Consider the following 21,636-nt stretch of genomic DNA (forward strand, 5'->3'; position numbering starts at 1 on the left):
TTTTTCGTTAATAACTCCTTGACAAAGCCGCGGCGAACATTTTCGCAAAGGAAAAAGTTACTCCAAATGACCTGAGGAATCGCTCTTTTCAAGGGAATACAACATTTTTGGGACACCCTGTATAATAGGCTCCCGATAGATAAACTGTTAATACTGACATAAATATCGTAAAGACTAAAATAGGTTTCGATGAAACTGTTGATATTAAAAAATCGCTTTCGAAATTTAACATAATTTAAATACTCTCAGTCAGGCCCATTACGTTGAATCGTCAAATTGCGCGTGTGGGGTCATCCGATTATAAATCATTTACATTGAACCTTAAAATGTTCAAATCCTTTGCATTCGATCACCTGCATTCAGGGCCTCCTATAACGAAGCCTACGCAAACCAGAATGTCTGCATTGTATCCCACGAGTTCAAAGTTATTTATACCGCGTTTCGCAAGTTCGAAGTTAGTAATGTTCGGTTCTGAAACTGTAGAAGACTCCTCTGCATTGTAATCCATGCCATATGCCAGCAGAAACCTTTCTATCCTACTCCATACAACTGGACCCATATACATACATTTTATTCGTTCGGAGTTTCGGGGTGATCTATATGCATGCATGTTTTTATCTACAACCGAGTCCTCCACATACGATGTCGTTTCTATTCTGTTTCGCAAGTTTATAAACATTTAACCCTTCCCCCACAATAACGAAATAGACCTGTGACAAAAATTTCAAACAAAGGCTGCTAGATATGCATGGTATCCATTTCCCTTAAACCGAAACACAATTTTATTTTTCCTGTTGTCAATACTGAAGCAGTAAAGTAACTATAAATATAAATTTTCTTTTTGTACTATGAAATTGTTAAAGACATAGAAATTCTAATAATTGTAGTTGCGAAGAAGACGAGACATGGGGTTAACTTGAATCTCAAACCAATTTTACGAAATCTTGTAACATTCATAAATAAAAACTGATTTTGATGGTAATTTTTGCAGACTGTTAAACAGCCGAAAGCAAAGGACGGATATTAGCATGTGGAACCAACTGATACGTCCAAGAACGTTTGATCGTATTGCCAGGGAAAATCTAATAAATCGACTCGCTGCATTCATATAGTAAGTTAATTAAATTGATTAAAAAATATTTTTAATCAAAGGATTATACAATCTACATATAGCCTCCATACTAGTTCAAAAAATTGCAAAATTCACGAGTTAATCATAACAATCTCGTGCTAGACAAACACGAGGTTGTGCCAGATCGTGAAAAAATCGTCACATAATAAAATCATAAAATGCAAACGGAACAGAAACCGTCTATTTAAATATACTAAGGTTTATTTTGTGTGTCTGTCGAACATTTTAGCAAGCAGAATAGCTTAGAATCTATATGTCTCGAAGGTCTGTCATTAAAGCCCGGCGAAGGTATACGACTTCTTACGGCGTTGTACAATTCTCGTGAAACAATGAAATATGTGTATTGTTGGCGCGCGTTCGATAAAATGGTCGGCATCTCGACGGACGGTCGCTATCGGGCTGGATCAAGATTCTATTCGGAGAAAAATATCGAGAAATGCGACTGGTTTCGCGCGATCGGTTGTTTGGAGTGTCTCACTACCCTGTCCATAAATTACGCTTATATAGCGACACCCACGGGAGATCTACTTATCACTCTGGCCAAGTATACTGACTATTTAATCTTTTCATTAGTTTACGTCCGAATATTACTAGACTCAACAATTTCCCTCATATAGAAGTTCAATGCTATAATAATATACCGGGCATGAATCCCTTGCCGTATAATAACGAGTCAGACTCATGATGAAGATATGTTTCAAGCAATTATAAAAAACAATGTATTTATCAACTGAAATTAGTTTCATTAGATACTCTCATGTTTCCACTATAAGCACCCAAAATCTCATTTTCATCGGTTTGTTAGCTCAACACAGTGATGCCAGATGATCTCTCCTCCTTTTCCCCTTCCACTATCCCATTCCAGCACCATGCGCACACTCCAACGCAGGCTTGCCATATTCCCCGCGGTACCAGGCCCCTTACCGCTGCGCCCTTCGCCTATCTGCTGGGCTAAGCCCGCCTGGGGCACTGGCAAGGGGCGAGGGGCACAGCGGTAAGGGGCCTGGTACCGCGCGGAATATGGCAAGCCTGCTCCAACGTCCCCCACTAAGATCGTAGAACACGGTGCCCGTGCCGTAGACTGATCTGGTCATCAGAGAGGGGGTACATCATCTCACCTCGATTCCCCTCATCTCTGGCATCACTGGCTCAACAGTTACAATTCAAAGGTTAACATCCTATCATCTGGTATACCAACAATTTTTCCCAATTTTTTACCAACAATATCATTAAAGTGTACAACATACCCAACAATGGCAAGATTGATTCCGATTTTGTACGCTTTCTATCACAGTATGTGCTTGAGTAAAGAAATTTATTAAAAAATTTCTTAAAAAAACATTTTGGTAATTTTAATAATTGTAACAGAAAAAATGAGAAAAGGGTCATTTTGACTCTCCCGATAATTCTGGTGTTAATGAACTTTATTTGGAGAAAAACTATACTTGTTTAAGTATGTATATAGTTTTAACTTAAGTATAGTAAAAACGTAAGATACTATTTTACTACAGTTAAGCTGTTTTTAATTGAAATTTGGTTCACTATAATGGGAAGCATAGGAAACTGCAAAAGAATTGGAAATGGCTACAGCTACTCTGTCTAGAGGAAGAAATTGTGCGAAACTGTAACACATTAAAAGGTTGCGAAATGATCCTCATACCCGGAAAAGCATGGATAAAAGCCCACAGTTTTGCACCTAAATTGAAAATACAATACGCTATAAGTACGTAGCCTTTTAATACCCTTCTTCACCAAACTCACAAGGAAATAATTACGTTTGTGTTTCAGTTGGAATACCAGAATACGATATTCACAAACTGTTTTTTACAAAACACACAAGAGTACACACCTTTGCACTGACTACAGGCATCGACCTCAGATTTCGACAACCCTGGTGTCTCGATGCAACAATTAAGACAATCTGCTTATGGTATCCGGACACTTTAGGTAATCAAAACCAAATTATTCCTATTTCATTTGAACATTATTTTTGGTGAATAATGGTTCTACTAGTTTGTATCGCACTATCCATCCTATTTTAAAATTTAAATTTAAGAGGCGGGAAGCCCACTCCCGCCATCTATGACCAAACTGCAACATTAACTCCTTTCATCAATAGCGACACAGACCCGTAGCGGCCGTAGCACGGTAGCACCAGGTAGCACCCATAGTAAAAATGAAGTATACGAAATATTCAGTTCTTACAAATACCACGCCCTGTGCAGTGTGCAGTGTGCAGCCGACGAGATTGGTTCTGTTCAATGCTAGATGATTTTAGATTCAGATTGAAATTCTGCTGCCTGCATCTGCTGACAGACTCTGCTGGTATTCTGCCACGCCAGATTTCGCTATCTCGGTCTTTTTGTATACGTTATCTTGCAATTTATTTAAAAATATATATATATCACAGAAATTTTAAACTATTTAGAAATAAAATTAACTTTCTTATTATTATATTACCATTTTTATCGTTTATACAGTATACCTATGTTTACAATTTTGGCATAATCGAGAGAATTTGGATGTTCAGTTAAAGAAACTGTTTCTAACGTTACCGTCACTTAGAGTTTTCGAGTACCTTGGTGAAATTCGGATGCTGAAAACACTTTGTGCTATGTGTTATCAAATACGATCCGGCAGTTGCAGTAATTATTCAGTCATGCTATCCTTTAAAATTTATATCTGCGAATATCGATGAATTATCATATGTTTCAGATGTTTGTCGTGTTAATTTGCAACTTCAGAAAGTTTTGCATGAAGACATTGATGAAATGAAATGGATAAAAAGTATAAAATGCTTAATGGTTTGTTTTAGACACGATTTCGACAAAATGGGTGTCAAGTTTGACATTAGTTTTTACAATTCCTAATCTAGGAACCAACGTTAAAAAGAAAAATAGATCTTGAGAATGCGATGTATTTATTACCATATTATAGCATCTGTGAAAAATTCTAGTAAAGCGAATGTTTAAAAAAAATGTAATTATATCAAAGCAAATTACAGATTGCTATCGTAATAATTCATTTGTACTTGTATATTACAAATAAGTTAAAAAATTTCTTAAATAGATTATGCTTCAGTTGATTCTTGTTGTTCAAACTTTGGATACTTTGCTTCGACTTCAGCCCACGTAATTTTACCATAGGACAAATCTCGTACAACTCCCGGAAGTTCATCCAACTGTAATTCAAATAATAAATTATTTTTCATTAAATCATCTCTTTCTCGAGACTCCAAAAATATTAACTCACGTTTATTCTAACTTGTCCCATACTATCCCTTTCGCGCAATGTAGCGCTGTGAGGTGTTTTCAAAGTATCAAAATCTATGGTGATACCAAATGGTATTGCAATCTCGTCAGTCCGCGCATATCTGCGTCCAATACTTCCAGAAGAATCATCTACCTTATGAGAAACATCTACTTTCGTGAGATTCTGAGCTGTAAATGACAAAAAAGATTTGGATGAATATTACATAATTATTTAGAAAATTATTTTTAAATTTTTCAAACGAAGTATACTTACATAATTGTTTTACAAACGGTACAAATTCTTCATTACCACTGAGTGGTAACACTGAACACTTTAAAGGTGCTATAACTGGCGGTAGAGTAAAGTAAGTCCGTTTTTCATCTCCTTCCCTTGCTTTAAAGTTATGTTCAAAAACAGCATACATAATACGTCCTATACCAAAGGACGGTTCAATTACAGAAGGAATGATTTCTTCTACATGTACAGTTTTCTGATATCGTTTTATTTCAATCATGTTCTTTGTAATCTTTACTTCAGTACCATTAGAGAGCTTCAACTCTTGTTCTCCATTCTCATTAATACTAGATTCTAAAGCGTTTATTTCACTTTCGTTTAATGCTGTTAATGCATCTTGAACTAATTTACTGTCTTTTTTAAACGTTTTACCAATTAAAACTTTGTTGGGCACTATTTCACATATATCAACATTCTTAGGTGCTGATAATTTTTTCTCTGCTACTAATTTAACTCCAGTGGCTTTAGTATGTTGGGTCAAATCATAAGCGGAACGATCTGCGCAACCAACACATTCTATCCAGCCATAAGAAGTTAAACATTCAGCGTCCCAACAATCACATGCGTAATGAGCCATTTCATTTCCCATATGTTGACGGAAACGTAATCTTTTTGGATCAACTCCAACTTTCATTAAAAATTGATAAATCCTACCCATAAAATATCCTAATGTTTCGTTAGCTATAAGCTTTGTTGATACAGCATCACCTACGGTAACATGTTGTGCGCTCTTTCCATCCATTTGATTGCAAGCTGAATATAAAAGTAAGCTTAAATCTTTAACTGTTTCAAATTTTGGATGACTTTTATCATTAGGATCACAAAAGTGTTCTATCTCTGCCATAGTAAATTCTCTCACTCTTATCAACCCAGATCTAGGAGAAATTTCATTACGGAATGCGTTTCCAATCTGAGCTGCAGCAAATGGTAATCTTTCTTGATTAAATGCAAGCAACCTTTTAAAGTTCACAAAAATGCCTTGGGCAGTTTCTGGTCTCAAGTATCCTTTTATGAGACCCGAAGGACCAATTTGAGTCCCGAACATTAAATTAAATTCTATTGGTTCAGTTAAATCATTCCCAGAGATAGGAGATTTCATATTGAACTTAGAGAGAATAGCAGCCATTTCATCTTTTGTCATCCCATCTAGTTTAATAATAATATCATTGCATTCAGCACGTGTATCCTCACTAGTTTTCTTATCGTTCATAACTTTTTCTAAATGCGCCTTAATTAAGTGATCTAATCTAAAGCATTCTCCAGTTTTTACATCTTTTACCATCAAGTCTGCAAATCTCTCAACGTGCCCAGATGCTTTAAGCACTGGTTCTGGTGTTAAAATAGAACAATCAACTTCTAGCATTTGTTCTTCTAATACAAAAAAGTTTCTCCAATTATTTAATAGATTTGTCTTAAATGCACAACCCATAGGGCCAAAATCAAATTGACCAGTAATTCCACCGTAAATTGCAAAGGACTGGTCTACAAAGAATCTACGTTTTAAAAGGTCCTCCATTCTTGCTCTATCGAATGTTGTTGTTTCCGAAAGAGATAGTTCTTTCTCTTCCAGTAATTTCTTTCGAAGCTTAAGTTCAGCAACTGCTTTCTTGACATCCAATTCTGGAGCTCCATCAGATTTAAGTTTTCGAACATAATCACCCTTTAAAAAGATATATAATGAATAAATAATACAATTAATTTTAATTATGAGCGTTTAAAATTGTTGTAGAAGTAATATAAAATTGAACATTTTAATTCAGAATACATCTATACTCGTAATAATAAAATTCTGTAATCATACATTATAAGTTGTTACACGTGCAAATACATTTAACAATGAATAATAATTATCCATATGGTACCCACCTGTTCCTTGACATTAGCTCGAAGAGGTGACAGTATTTCTTCAATTTTGGGATCCGACATATCGATGAAAATGGGTATTTTCAATTTCCGGTCCTTTTTCTTTGTACCCCAATTGCTAAAATCGGCTAACCTAACAGAAACAGTGATCTTTCGAAGAGGCTGTACGCAAACGATAATATTCTTACATGTGCCTCGAGCGACTGTTCTGCAAAGAAAATGTAGGTTACGCGAAATCCACTGCATTCGCGATGTTTTCTATTTTATCGTTGGTGGAATACGCGACTTCAACGATTACCTTTTACTTGAACCGGGCGAATTGCGGGTCCAAATTTTTAATAATACGTCACTGTTGGCGGCAACTATTGACGTAATTTTAAAATAGTCTTACGCAGAATTATAATTGGAGAGACACGATAAAACTGTAGCGTTAGTTATTCCCAAATAATGTATCTTTAATTACTCTTTCTATAATATATGTTTCAAATGACAATAGTTTCAGCGAAACATGCGAAACAAATAATATACACTCGTAAACACTTTATAATGTTACTTTCTTTTGTACTCTTATAGTATGCAATATCAACACTAAAAATAAAGATCATATTTTATTTATAACGATGCTTTTATATTTTTTTCATAAAGAATATATTCCAAAACAAGTAACATTACGCAGATACAACTAAAAAATTCATGGCTAAAAAAGAGAATAAAGAATACAAAATGTGACGCACATTACACGTAATCATAAGTTTATCAGGTTTTTTTATTAAATTAGTGAAGTATCACCAAACCAACTTATATATTACAAAAAGAAAAGAATTGTTTTTTTTCTTAATTCCGAATGATTTTATTTTCGTAGAACACTGTAGCACGGTCTATAGAAAAATTACAATTAGAAAAAAATGATATATAAAAAAAGCTGCTGTGTGTCTGATATTTTTCTTCTACGAATTTTTTCTTATGAATTATAACTTTTCTATAAACCTAGCTTCCACGTAACACATTAAATCACATAATGCGTATAGAGGATAGTGTGTAATGAAGAATGTTTCATTCGTGCTACCACGTTAAAAGATCTTACTGGTAGATTCATTTCTTAATTACAATCTTATCATTTCACATATAAGTAATAGATCTTAATTCTACGCATTTACATGCACCATGTGTTAATTCCAAGTCAAATGGTTGGTCAGACGTAAGGGTAAACGTTATACAAACAATTATATATATGTATATTTATATATATATATGCTTCAATCTTTCTGTATAACAATGCTACAATCAAAAACAATCTCTTGATCAGTGTAAACAATTTATTTTACATAAGAGCAATACTCTGACATCAAAAAAAGCGATAATAATGGATAATATATAGTAATAAATAAAGTATGAAATGTAAATAATGGGTATTTACAAGTATGTAAATGGCAAAAAAGCTATAACAGAGACAAAATAATTGTTCTCATCTTCCGTAAATATAATTCGGTATGTATTTTACAATAGATTCTGTCGCTTGTTTGCAGACATGCATCTTACGTTAATATCGTGCCATGTATATACCTGTACACTTAGAACTAGAGAACGTGCAGCCATAACACGTATCAACATGTAAGATGCTTCTAATCTTTCCAATATAGCAAACACGGGACAGATTCGATGATAAATACATACTAATAGTGTTCAGCATGAGTGCTTATTCTTCATAATAATTCGTCTATAATGTTCAGAGGGAGCACCATGATAAACATATACGCGGCTCTACATCCCACTTGGAAAATCGATTAAAAATCTCGTGCCCGGACTCCCGATTGACTTACGTTAACATAAATGCACAATTCCGATCCAGTACACTAACAATCGTAATTATAACTTCTCGCTTCTATAGTTTCACGCGTGGACCAAAGTCAGACTTTGTGTCCAAATAAAAATATACAAGCAAAAATGTTACACGAGAATATATGACAAAATATCACAGTTCCGAGTTTGAAAAGTCGCTTCTGAAAATCATGGTTCTCCCTTTCCCTTCTTTTTTATCTATTATTCAAGACAGTCATGAACTGCAAGACATCCTAGTTAACAACAACCCTACATGCTACTATGAGATTATCTATTTCAGAAACCGTAACGTTTAGTAGTAATACATAGTCCATATACAACTTGCTAAGGATGCTGTAAACTGTATACTGGCTGCTAAATGTTCCATGTGAATACTGTACGTATAATGTATGTAAAAAGTCAGAGGTGACACATAGATTCAGAGCATATTGTGTAAATGAAGCCTAATCCCACTGTTTCAATATTAATAGCTATGAGAACCGAAATAACGATGCGCAGTCTGAAATTTATTCTTATGGAAGAGTGATGAATAATGTGGGAACACATTATACAAGAAATCTCTTTGCGAGAGTATACACAATGGTTTAATTAAAGTATTAACTTCTACATATAGCTATATTTAATATGCTACTGTTCACAAAATATCGGTAACTTCTTAAGCATTTTAAATAATATCATTTGGAAATAATTGATAAATATCCATCACTCTTCGTACATTAACTTAAGAGGAAGAATCAGTTAACTTTAACGCGCTTTATATTTCTATTTTTAAGTATATATAAAATCGAAGATGGAATGCTGATGTATAAAATTTTATGAACAATGTGTTTCTCCTTTTTCCTTAGTCTTTGTATTTTTCTGAGTACTGCATTTAATCAGAACCATTTTTCTCCATTCTTTCCTTATGGTATATATAAAAGTGATCGGTATAGCATTTATGCACAAAGCTAAACGATAGTGTACAGCATTCCTTCCTTCTTTACGTTATCAGCTATTTAGAAAGTACAAGCTTCTTTCCCATTCGATATTTCTGGTATAACTTTTTTATTGCTAATCAATTATATCGATTTTTAACTTGAGAATAACGAACAATGAATGTATTTGCATAAGAAAGCATAAGAAACATCAGAACATCCATGGAACCATGGAATATCGAATCGAGAAATTAGTTGATGCCTTCTAAACACTGACACATTATTTAGTCGAATAGATGCATCGTAAAACGGCATGGCATTTCAGGCTAAATATTTTGAACATTTTAACAAATTGCACAGTTCAAAGTTAATAAGGATCATCTCGTTTCTCTCGACATAAAATCGGCACTCCGGAAAAGTACCCACGTAAATTTGTGATTACCTTAATACAATACTTGTGACTAAATATTTACATCAATGCGTTTTACAGCTTCAGTCTATTAAGCTTCTGAACCGCGACAGCCTTCAAACTTTCGCAATATGCGACATTTTACGAAATTATTATATACTAATTGTTCATTCGAGATACCACGTGACTTTTCCTACTGAGCAGGTGGTTGCGGCTCACTAGACATATTAGGGTTTGGATATGGCGATAAAAACGAGTAATTGGGATAAGGTGGCGGTGGATGTGGGAATGGAGGATAGTAATTAGGCGGGTGTGAAGAAGGAGGAGCGTAACCTCTATGTATATAAGGGTCTGCTGGTGGAGGTGGACCATGAAATGCTGAATACATGCGAGCGTAATCTGTATTGTAAGTCGGGCCGCCGTATGCCGGATACCCAGGCGCACCTATACATCACAAATTCAAATTCAAGAATTTGCTTAGTAATATATAACGTGATATAAGTTATATAGACATACCACTTGGCGGATAAGCTGCTGAAGAACCTGGTGCTGGAGGATAATGCTGTGTATATGGGTCATACGGCCCTGGCGGATAAGGTCCAGGATACCGGCTACTCGTAGGGTGACTGAACGCAGTAGGTATATGGGTGTCATCCCTATTAGTGGTGGTAGTAGTAGTAGTAGTAGTAGTGGCCGTTGTTGTTACCACTGATTCTGCGCCTTTCGATTCCGTCGTATTTGCTATTGTTTTGGCAGTAATATTAGGTACTTGCGAATATGTCGGAGGTACATTTATCATCGCTCTATCTTCCATTGGCTTTCCTAACTCCGATTGCGTTTTAGCAGTGTCCATTGGCAATCTTGGATTTGTCGTGTGAGGCGGTACGCCAGGGAAATAAGTGCCGTAAGGGGAAGATAATGATCGCGATCTCGGATCACTATAATCGTAGTACCGGGGATATTGTGCATAAGGATATCCTTGTGGAACATTAGGTTCTCCTTGCATAGGTGTCGTCTCACGTATATTCGATTCCAGCATTTTTGGAGAAGTCATTGTATTCGTTCCAGTGCATACAGAGGTAGCAGAAGAACCAATAGTCGAATCTGATATTCCTTTCGGAACTTCTGTACCTCGCAGTGAAGATGGTGGTGCTTGCATCGTTGATGGTGCAGATTGTTGTTGTGTTAATAGCGGTGTTAACGGCGTAGAAGTTGCTTGTGTTCCAACTTGCGACGACATTTGCGATGATACCTGCGGAGGTACTTGTGGTGGTACCTGTGGCGGTACCTGTGGCGGTATCTGTGGCGGTATCTGTGAAGATACTTGAGGCGGCACCTGCGACGGCACCTGTGGCGTAACTTGCGGCGTAACTTGCGGTGGAACTTGAGACGGTCCTTGCGGAGGTATCTGTGGCTGTACCTGTGGCGATATTTGCGAAGGTACTTGAGGCGGTATCTGTAGCTGTACCTGCGGCGGTACTTGCGGTGGTACTTGAGGTGATATCTGTGGTTGTACCTGCGACGTTACTTGAGATACTTGAGACGTAATTTGAGGCGGTACTTGCTGCGTTATCTGCGATGACATTTGCGAAGGTATTTGAGAATGTACTTGTGCCTGTATTTGGGGCGGTACCTGTGGCGAATCTTCGATTATAATCTCATCGTTCGAGGAATCCCTGTTATCTTGCTGATTTGGAAAAGCATGACCATAGTTTGTTAATCTATCATTTGCTTTCGAGACCTGGTTTTCAATCGAGGGAGAACACTGTTTGTTAAGTTTCGATGTCAATTCAGTTTCCGCCTGATCGTGCTGTGTCTGAACACCTTGTGCCATCACAGAATCCGACGAGTATACTTGACTATTTTCTTCGGATGACTTCTGCAGAGACGTATCGATATCGGTGTTGGGCACCCTATTATGATTGGAAGGACTATATTCAGTATTTGAACTTACTTCCGCAACAACATCTTCCAATCGAACTTCTTCGACTCTTTGTTCCGTTCTGACTTGACCATCCGACGAGTTTGAATTTTCTCCAAGCGTCGAATGATCTACAGGTTCTTGCTTGACTTTCGGTAACCTCGAGAGAGATACTTGATTCGTCAAATTAACTTGACTCAAATAAGGCTTAGCAGTCGCGGTAGCGACAGGTTTCGGTCGTTTTGAAACTTCTTTGTCTGCAAACGGCCTATAATTAGGACCACTTCCGGGTTTAGTAATCGAACGACCACTCGGTTGATTACTTGAAGACGACTTCGGTATTATAGATATGGCCGAATTATTTCTTAATGGAAATCCAACCTCGGGCTTAGAAGAATTTCTCTGTCCCATTGATGATATACCTACAAACAAGCATATATTAAGAACGCGTTTAAACAAAAAAATTGTTAATAGCAATAAATTATAACGATAATGCAATTGAAATCTTAACACACCCTTTTTAGGTTCTTCTTCTCGTTTCTGTTGATTCAACTTGAGAGCCGTTCGAATCGCTATAATTTTTCCAGATTCTAACTGCATGTAAATTCCTTTGGGACTCTTCAGAACCATTACTCGTTGACCAGCTTTCAAAACAATGCTTCCTTTATCAGGTGAATTAGTAGGTATAACAACATCCAATGGTAACGTCATTTCTTGTGCACTCATCCCTTGTCTCTGCCATACTTCCGCCGGTATCCATCGACTTCCGGTCACACCACGGGTACTCAAGCCCTCGGCACCACGTTGTTGCATTGGTCTGACGGATGCGACCGGTTTGGATGTTGTACTGCTATCACCACCTCGAATTGCTCTAATTTGTAATCCTCCTGCTACAATAATAAATTCCATAAAGTACAAACAATTCGATTAAAATAATTCAAGTAATTCAAATATCGAAGCAAAATTAATCGTACCGCGTGTTGCAGTGTTTCCGGGCACATAATTATAACTAGGTCTTGAACAATTGGCAGCCATTTTTTCGAGTTCGTATCCTCGACGCGCTAATCGTTTCTCAGCTTGACTAAGCTTTTTGTCCTTTCGGTCTACAAGAAGGCTTTCATGATGGAACGGCTGCTTCGTTAACAAAGAAGAATGCCGTTCCAATACACGATGCATCACTTCATCGGTATAACTATCCTTAGTCTGCGAAAAATCTTGTACTTGACTATCCTCTTCCCAATCCCAAGACAATGTAGTTGCTTCTTTCAGTGATAGATGGGCGTCCGGATTACATTGATCAACAACTCGGTCCGCCATCCCCTGTTTACTAATTTGTCTGTCATATATTTTTCTTTCTAAACAATTGTCAGTAACTAAACGGTAAACGAAGCAAGGTTTCTGTTGACCGTATCTGTAAACTCTGCACACAGCTTGCGTGTCGTGACAGGGATTCCAAGAAGCATCGAAAACAATCGCACGATTCGCACCAACGAGATTAATACCTAGCGAACCAGCACGCGTCGAAACGAGAAAAAGATGTATTTTTGGATTGTTGTTAAATTCATTGATAAGCTTCTCCCTTTCTAGAGCGCTGGTACTTCCGTCTAATCTATAATAGTTTACATTCTTGATCCATGCATCTGTTTGTCCATCTGGATACTTTAAACTATTTCTAGCTAAAAAATCTTCAATGAGATCCAATGTAAATAGAGACTGAGAGAACGCTAGAACACGATCGCCGAGCTTAATTGCTTCTTCTAAAATACAGAAGAAAATTGTCATCTTTGCAGACGCGTCAATCAATCCCGGTACGTAACCCTTCATTAATTCTGTTGCCTGGAAACAAAAAGGAGTTGATTAAATTCTGTTCATATGTAGCACAGTTTAATCTTCATGTACATTATATTTACCCAATCATATGGTATTCCGGGATCTTCTTTTCCTCCTGGAGAACTCTTACAATCTTTTTCTTCGTCTTTTGTAAGAATTTCATCATCCGATTTATCCTCTTTATCTTTGTCCAACAGATCTTCTTTTTCCCTATCATCTTCCTTTATCAAATCAGTTTGATTCAGTCGTGGACTATGAGATGAACCAATACTTTGCACAGATCTAGAGACAGTAGTTTGACAACTTGATTCCGAACTATAGCTTGAACTTGTAGACACGCTACTTTGATGTATTGGCTGGCTCTGTACACCAATACTCGACGTCATTTCTTTGCTATTTTTGTCACAAGTACCTGAATTTTGAATATGGTTCGCAGACTGTGGAGGTTTTGAATTATCTGTACGTGAATTCACATCCGAGTTATGATTATTACCATACTCGTTAAATTGATTCTGATAATTTTGAGGTGGAAAGTAATTATTCTGATATCTGTTCACATTTGGATTTACATCTCGGTAATACGGATCATTACACTGTTCAGATCTAAATGGTTGAGAATAATTTCTTTGCCAATAAGGATCTTCTGATCCCTTCATTTGGCCTACTTGATTCTGATGCGCACCATCTGCTGAATAATTTGACAAAACAGGATTTTGTGACTGAGGTGGATTTACCGAATAATTATTCGTCGAACTAGACGACGAATTTCCTCCTTGCCGATCGGATGGAAACTCGTGAGCTGTACTAGATGCTGGTGCATAATTTTGACTTTGTTGTTGGCTATCCGGCCTAGAGTAAAGTTGATCGTTTTGATTTAACGAAGGAGCCGGTGTTTGTTGATTTTGAGGATATGAAAGGGGCTGATTCTGAGGCTGTGGCACTTGCCCCTGCTGAGTAGTCCCATATCTATGAGTTGGAGTTTGTGGCATTGGTGCTGAGCCTTGATGAGTAGACCCATATGCATGATTTGGACCTGGAGGAGGTCCTGTTGGGTTTTGTGTATTGGGTGGATATGAAGACTGGGTTTGTGATCCTGACGAAGATACAAGATGTGAATAACCATGCATGGTATTTTGTGGATTCGAAACTGGGCCCTGTTGGTCTTGAGGGTACCCATGTGTTTGGGTAGGAGCATTCGAAGGTGGTTGTCCTGTAGGATACGACGATGCATTTGGTGGTACATTTATTTGATTCTGAGCTGTTGCAGAATATCCACGCATTTGGTTCTGTGGAATCGGACCTTGATTCGATGAGTTCGTCATATAAGGATTAGGCTGATTTGGGGCCATTGGATTTGGTGTTTGCTGATTAAAAGGAAGTGATGACTGTGGCGAAGAATTGGTACTTACTTGAGTAGGATAATTGTGAGATTGATTAGATAGTGGTATATTTTGAGGCTGTGGACCAGTATAGTTATGAGAGGAATTTTGCAAATTGAGATTCTGATTTTGTTGATTCGGCGAGAAGCCACGATTTTGGCCGGGCGTTGTTCCCTGCCCTTGTTGATTTGGAAGATATCCAGCTGTTGGAGTTTGAGAAGTTGCATTTTGATTTTGTTGATTCGTGCCGTATCCCATTGTGGAATTTTGCAGTGGTTGGTTTTCACCGCGTGTGTACATTGTATTTGACTGAGCCGGTGTAGAATTATAATTTTGACCCTGATTCGGTGTGTATGAAGAATAATCAGGCATTGACATATTCGTAGATTGATTTGGCATTTGAGATTGAAAAGAAGGCTGATTTGGAACCTGAGGATAATTACTTGATCCTTGATTTAAGTTTGATGTATAATTACGTCCATGATCTTGATAAGGATAAGACGGACGTGAAAACATTCCAGGTACCTCATAATTATTTCCCTGATTCTGATCTGGACGAAATTCCGAATTAGATGGTGCAGTTGGGTATCTCTGTGAATGAGTGTTTCCAGATTGCTCATTATTTGGAACATAATTTTGCGACTGATTTGGATAGTTTTGAGAAGCATTGTATCCCGGAGTTTGCGAATACGTTTGAAACGGTTGATTTCCATATCTTTGTGATCCTTGATTATTGTAAAATTCATTGTATTCTCCATGGTTATTATCATTTTTGTAATATGAATTTTGATCATTCGATCTATAATTTTGATAACCATGGGGATAAGAATTTTGTGGTACTGAATTTTGGTATCCCGAATTATTATTCATCGGCATAGAATAATTGGAGTAATTGTTTTGTTTTGAAGCAGCATGAGTATTATCAGATTCCACATTGTCAGTGTTTGATGATGACGAAGCATTAGGTTGCACACTAGCTGCAGGTTTATTTTTTATAGTCGTGCTTGTTTTCTTTCCCTTTTTCGGTTCCCCCTTTGGCTGACGAGCTTTCGAACGTTTTCCTCCACCAGCAGCAGGTTTCTCACCAATCGTTTCTTCCAAATCTAGATCATCTTCTTCGTTAGTTTGTCGCTTACGTAGAAAATGATATAAAATATCAGGATGGTTCCAAATTTTGCAGCATACAGCGAAAGCTTTCAAGGGATTTGGAACAGCCCGAGTTTTAACCACCTGATTCATGAACGTGTCATATAACTTTCGTTGATGTGTTGTCATCCGAACAAGAAGAATATATTCCTCTTTACGTGGCAATGAAACTTGTAGTACAGAATGCGATCTTCGTTGTACAAAACCTTCTAATAAAGCATGCAACACGTGTGCACGATACCTCATCAGCCGTATATCTTGCGGGGTTGAGTCAATACACTGTCCATTCTGTATGGGCCTTTCAAACATGTTGCAAAACTCACTCTTAGTTCCTAAGTAATTGGGTCTTACAAAGTCCACCATGCACCAATACTCCAAAAGATTGTTTTGCAATGGATAACCAGTTAATACAATCCTACGTTTCGTGCGCATTTGTTTCAAAGCCATACTAATACTCGCATGAGAATTTTTTATTCTATGACCTTCGTCGCATATAACTAAATCAGGTCCAGGATTAACTAGAGCTGCATGCATCTCATTTAATAATCCTTTATTCTTATCTTCTTCTTCAACGTCAACGGTATCTTTAAAAGGTTGCCCACGTTTTTTCTTTGCTTTATTCGGCTTTTTTAAAGATAACTGTCTGTATAACTCATAGCCAATTAATAAAACACCACCTCCTACTTGCCACTCTTGAATTACTTTGGCCCTTGCTGTCATTGTTTTATGAGAATCATTTAAAATATGCAGCCGAAAATGTCTTGGTCTTAATTTCATTCCAATAGGAGAGTCTACAGAATCCGGTGTTTTAACTTTCTCCACTTCTTTTTTCTCTTCATTCATTATTTCCTCTTTTGTTGTACAAGTGCCTTCTTCCTTTTTCACTATTTCTTCTGGTTCTTTCTTTACATTAACTTCTGTATTTAATGGAGGAATAGCATTTTTGAAGCATTCCTTTCTTGAATCCTGATCCGATTCTTGAGTCAGCCTTGTATAATTAGGAAAAGTGTTGGTAGAATTATCATAATTTGGGTACATTGGTCCAGAGTGATGGTTTTCTGGTCCAGAATACAAAGTACCAGGATTTCGATTTTCCATGTTGGAGTACATAGGAGGAGGTTGTGGCCGATTTTCCAAACCAGGATATATATTACCAGAGCTCTGACTATCTACTCCAAACTTTGTATCCGGCAAACTTGGTCTTTGTTGCATGGTATGACAATTTACTTCTGATTTCATAGACTCAAAATTAGACATTGGATTAGGGTTTGTATTGAACATTGTATTTTGTGAAATGTCTGCTTGATAATTCTCGTTGACGTGTACTTGTGGATCCGACATATTTTTATTTAACATACTGTCTTGCATGTAGCTGGGCATCATATTATGGGTTTCATAACCTTGATGAGTATAAGGATTCTCCGGCATAATGTTCAGAGGTTGCGATGGGTTTTCTTGTCCAAAACGATGTGCTGATTCTGTACTAATAGGCCTAGATATATTTGATAGATCACTCTGATTTCCACATTCATCCTTAACTTCTTGCTTAAGTTCTACACCAGGCTCGGACTTGACATTCAACGCCTTAGGACTCTTTTCTGGAGCGTTAAGATCATCGTATGGTAACCACATATTAAACTCTGCTAGCCAGTTTTGCAATGTATTAATAGGCATGATACAAAGAACTGTTTTGGCTGTGGTACATCGAAAAAAAATATCACAAAAGCTAGCAACTTGAAGAGTTTTTCCTAAACCCATACTATGAGCTAAAATACAACCAAAGCCAGAACTGGTTTTGTACCTTTCAATGCTTTCAACGATATTGTCATACAGAAAACGAATACCACCAATTTGGTGAGGTTTAATGATACGTGCAACTTGCGGTGCTAAAAATACATCGGGCTCAGTTTCAGGATGACCCACGTTAATTAAAACCCTACCATGCTCATCCGGAATGTTATATCTATCATTGGTATGCATCCCAGAATTGGATGGATCATCTTCGTTGTCTGTTTCTTCTTCCCCGCTCGGATCACTTAAGACTATACAGTCATCATCCGAACTCTCACTAGAACTAGATATCGTAACCACGTCTTTTCCTTTAGCTGCTTTTTGAGATTTTGGCCCAATAGATAATTTTTTAGTTATATGCATCTGTTTCTCACGTAATGTTTCTTCAGCTTCTATATCTGATAATTCGGAATCTGAATAATACTCGGATCTATCCATAGGTTCTTTCTTAGGAACCACAGGTGATATGCTCACTGAAGGTGTCATCATACGAATTCTTTGTTGCAACATATTGGGACCAGTGGGACGACTTGGAACCCTAGAAATTGATGTTTGTGCCCCCTGGTAAACACCTCTTCCTTTTTGCCAACGAGAACTTTCTAATGTTCTTCTTTGCATTTGGCTCGCTTGCATACCAGATGTGGTTTGAGATACAGTTCCAGATCCAGAATTTACTTTGAGAAGTACTGTATTTGGTAAACGAACTGGTGTAGATGAAAATGAAGATGATTGTGAAATGGTAGTTCCCGCTTGATTTTGCTTTCCTTGTAATATGCTTATTGCTCTTGTCTGTGTTTTATTGTTTTGTCTATTTATTGCTATTTGTTTTTGAACTTCACGAATAATCCTCTGTTGTTCCTGTACCCTTCGAAGACGTTCCATTTCTTGTCTTTGAGCTGACAAAGTAGCTTCGTCAAGCTGTGTCTCGTCCATAACTTCTCGAATGTTTCGTCTCATATTTGCTAATTTCTTTTCCGCCTTTGACTCACATTCCGATGTAGCTCCTTCACTTCCATCGTCTTTTCTCTGTTTCTTCTTAGCTGTATCGGAAAGCTCAGACTCAGCATGCCTCTTATTGTTTTCAGTATTTTCATCATCCATCGAATGACTTTCATGTTTGTCATTGTCATGATCCATACTGTCTTCGTCATCCGTGTCCTTTGAAATTGGCTTTCCGAGTAAATCAGCTTCAGATACTTCTTGGCCTTCTATTGGAGCTCCTTTTAATATAATTAAAACTCATAAGCAAAGTATACTTGTATAATGAAATTTTAGAAAGAATGTTATACATACCTTCCAATGGTAAAGTATCCAATATGTTAACTGGTTCCTCATCATCCTCTTCAGGTTGAGAATGATGCAATCGTTCCGACTCCATCCTTACCCCAATTTGAGAGTCAATTGTTTCATCTAAATCCATATCGTCTCCAGAACCCTCTGAACGTATTTCTTCTATTTCCTCTGACTGTATTGTATCATTTTTCTTTTCTTGTTCTCCGTCTGATGTTTCACCACTAGATTCTTCTGAACTTTCATCGTTTCCTGTTTGAGGCTCTACATTATTCATGGTTGTATTTGTTGATGTTTCATTCGAAGGTACTGGTTCATTAGACTTAGGACCTGAACGAGGAGTCACACGTTCAATAGTGACGTCCCCAATACGTGTTAAAAAACTGTCCAAACTATTAGACATGATGTGTACAGTTCATTAAGTCACAATTTGCTTCCTCGAAATTTCATACGAAATTATGGAATGTCTCAACACTTTTCTGCATAACACTAAAAACTATATTATTTTCCATATTACTTAAATTATCTACTTATAATTTTATATCTTCCTTCGCCTGTAAAAAAATATAGTCCATTGTAAATTCTAGTTGAGAAGAAGGATAATAAAAATCTGTAACATCAATCAAATAAATACAGAAATCATAGAATTAAAAGACGCTTATCTCAAAACGGGGTTAAACTAATGACAACAAAATGTCACGATACCAAAACACATAAAATATGAAATAAAAATATTTCGCATTACACATGTGTTTATTATATTTCCTATTTGATCATTTATTTCATCCTGTATCTCGGAACACAATGTTCAGTAATTTCAAATAGAATAAAATACACTGATGAATTATATTCTATCGTCTGAAATTATATACACGTGTAATAAGTATATTTGTATTTCATATGTAAATATGTCCGCTTGATAAACAAGGTTTACTGTGGTACAAAACAAAAACAAACGTACGATAATAATAATGATAATAATAAACTGAAAATCTCTCTAAATATCAAAATAGAAAATAATATTGAATTTATGTTCAAAAATATATACAAGGGAATTGCGTGCATTTACAAATGATGTTAAGATCATTGTAATCAAGATGAATGCACACTTGAAAAAGCAAAGAACTTTAGTACTATAGTATGGAAATTATGAATCATTCAAAGCACTTGCAATTAAACACACTTGTTGAAAGATTAAGTTAGTCACATTCTCGAATTGTTGCACAAATCCTACAGCAACAACTTGGGCAGTATTATTTAACGAGAAGGTTACAGTAAACGCACACCTCAGCTTGTGATAACGTAACCGAAGTAGTTGCGTTAAAGTATTCATAATGTTCCGAGTTATTTAAGGTAGGAGCTGTCAAACAGGGAGAATGAAAGCAGCTCAGAATGTTTGTTTTCGGACAAGCCGAGATCCGGCTCGACGATTAACACCAGGAAGTCGCGTCGTTTTGTAACCGGCGTCGTCATGTATTTTGCACACGTCAAATTTGACCTACGATCCGTATTTACGACCGTTTAATTAGCCATTAATTACGAATTAAATATAATGACACACACATGCACACGTTTGATAGACGCCATAGCGTCGTTGTTCGCCGCTCGACGATCACGGTTCTCCGCAATGTCCGAAGATCAGCGAACAAGCCTTGTCACTCGGGTTAATGCACGCATCGTTTCGACCACGACGTCCAATTCCTTTTCACTTGAGCCTCATGACGAAGCTACGGGGATTCACTTTACCACCAAATTTTCACTGAAGTTCGCACGCGTCGCTCTCAAGCTTTCCGCGGCATTTTTTTCACACACTTTTTCTAACAAGTATATTCCACTCGGTGGAACGCCATCTTGGCTGCGCTATAAAACGCATCCGCTGAGTGTTCGCGAGGGAACGGCACTCGGAACTACATAAGTAAAATATGTCTTTCAAATTGTAAAGGGATATATGATTCATTTTATTTCGTAATTGGATTCGTCCTTCTTGATATAGAGTACTAGCACACTTTGCATCGATTTTCGAATACCGTATTGAAATATGCTATTATATTTGCATATATTAGTAATAATATAAAAGTCCTATTCGAATTTAAGAAATAAATGATGTTCTAATTCATTCTAATTCGTATCTCTTGAAATAAAAGTATTTCGAGTTCTACTTGAAATAGCAAATACCAATTTAACATAAACATAACATACATTTTATTAAATAGTAAATACTAAATTGTATTGCAAGTATAATAAAGTTAAAATTGCAAACAAAATAATTTATTCGAACAGATAGAATAAGATTATATAAAGTAAAATTTATATTACAGTATTTTACAGATTAATATGAAAATTGATTTTGTTACTTTCCATCTTGCGGTATCATAGATTTCAGGTTCTACGTCAGTGTGGTTAAAAAGAATATCTTTAAAAAACCCAAACCATTATTTCAGATTTTATTTAATCTTAATGACATTTTTGTTAAAATGTGCTTTTTACATATCACACTATGTTAATATATAGATAATACAATATTTATATCATAGTACATTGTGATAAAAACTATTTCATTTGCGTGTGTTTTATAA

At 36.6% G+C, this 21,636-nt stretch overlaps 3 protein-coding genes across 16 annotated transcripts; 1 reads left to right on the top strand and 2 right to left on the bottom strand.

Moving 5' to 3' along the window:
* Positions 1 to 905: 905 nt before the first annotated feature.
* On the top strand, positions 906 to 4,597 carry LOC143208490 (uncharacterized). The gene is made up of 7 exons (XM_076422961.1): positions 906 to 910; positions 992 to 1,111; positions 1,362 to 1,676; positions 2,692 to 2,855; positions 2,921 to 3,079; positions 3,613 to 3,777; positions 3,848 to 4,597. The coding sequence occupies exons 1-7, from the start codon at positions 906 to 908 to the stop codon at positions 4,000 to 4,002; spliced, it is 1,083 nt and encodes a 360-aa protein (XP_076279076.1). The 3' UTR covers positions 4,003 to 4,597.
* On the bottom strand, positions 4,096 to 7,143 carry Glyrs (glycine--tRNA ligase). The gene is made up of 4 exons (XM_076421932.1): positions 6,545 to 7,143; positions 4,658 to 6,338; positions 4,385 to 4,572; positions 4,096 to 4,313 (listed from the first exon to the last, which is right to left on the bottom strand). The coding sequence occupies exons 1-4, from the start codon at positions 6,785 to 6,787 to the stop codon at positions 4,203 to 4,205; spliced, it is 2,223 nt and encodes a 740-aa protein (XP_076278047.1). The 5' UTR covers positions 6,788 to 7,143; the 3' UTR covers positions 4,096 to 4,202.
* A 146-nt stretch (positions 7,144 to 7,289) lies between these two features.
* On the bottom strand, positions 7,290 to 20,932 carry LOC143207959 (uncharacterized). 14 transcript variants are annotated; one of them, XM_076421919.1, is made up of 7 exons: positions 20,624 to 20,932; positions 19,064 to 19,549; positions 13,535 to 18,990; positions 12,599 to 13,460; positions 12,140 to 12,514; positions 10,220 to 12,046; positions 7,290 to 10,147 (listed from the first exon to the last, which is right to left on the bottom strand). In XM_076421919.1, the coding sequence occupies exons 2-7, from the start codon at positions 19,461 to 19,463 to the stop codon at positions 9,897 to 9,899; spliced, it is 9,171 nt and encodes a 3,056-aa protein (XP_076278034.1). In that variant the 5' UTR covers positions 19,464 to 19,549; positions 20,624 to 20,932; the 3' UTR covers positions 7,290 to 9,896. The 14 variants fall into 14 exon arrangements, with proteins under 14 accessions (XP_076278034.1, XP_076278035.1, XP_076278029.1 ...); XM_076421920.1 differs by having other exon boundaries at positions 19,064 to 19,556; XM_076421914.1 differs by having other exon boundaries at positions 19,064 to 19,614.
* Positions 20,933 to 21,636: the final 704 nt, after the last annotated feature.

The sequence above is a fragment of the Lasioglossum baleicum genome, chromosome 4, assembly GCF_051020765.1.
Source record: "Lasioglossum baleicum chromosome 4, iyLasBale1, whole genome shotgun sequence".
Lineage (NCBI taxonomy): Eukaryota > Metazoa > Arthropoda > Insecta > Hymenoptera > Halictidae > Lasioglossum > Lasioglossum baleicum.

Coding starts and splice junctions, on each gene's coding strand:
- LOC143207959 (XM_076421919.1), bottom strand. CDS start 19,463: ATGTCTAATAGTTTGGACAGTTTTTTAACACGTATTGGGGACGTCACT. Junction 12,515..12,598: donor CGGAAACACTGCAACACGCG/GTACGATTAATT, acceptor TTATTATTGTAG/CAGGAGGATTACAAATTAGA. Junction 10,148..10,219: donor AGCAGCTTATCCGCCAAGTG/GTATGTCTATAT, acceptor TGTGATGTATAG/GTGCGCCTGGGTATCCGGCA.
- LOC143208490 (XM_076422961.1), top strand. Junction 1,677..2,691: donor CTACTTATCACTCTGGCCAA/GTATACTGACTA, acceptor TGGGAAGCATAG/GAAACTGCAAAAGAATTGGA. Junction 2,856..2,920: donor GAAAATACAATACGCTATAA/GTACGTAGCCTT, acceptor TTTGTGTTTCAG/TTGGAATACCAGAATACGAT.
- Glyrs (XM_076421932.1), bottom strand. CDS start 6,787: ATGCAGTGGATTTCGCGTAACCTACATTTTCTTTGCAGAACAGTCGCT. Junction 4,573..4,657: donor ACCGTTTGTAAAACAATTAT/GTAAGTATACTT, acceptor TGTCATTTACAG/CTCAGAATCTCACGAAAGTA. Junction 4,314..4,384: donor TGGGACAAGTTAGAATAAAC/GTGAGTTAATAT, acceptor TTTGAATTACAG/TTGGATGAACTTCCGGGAGT.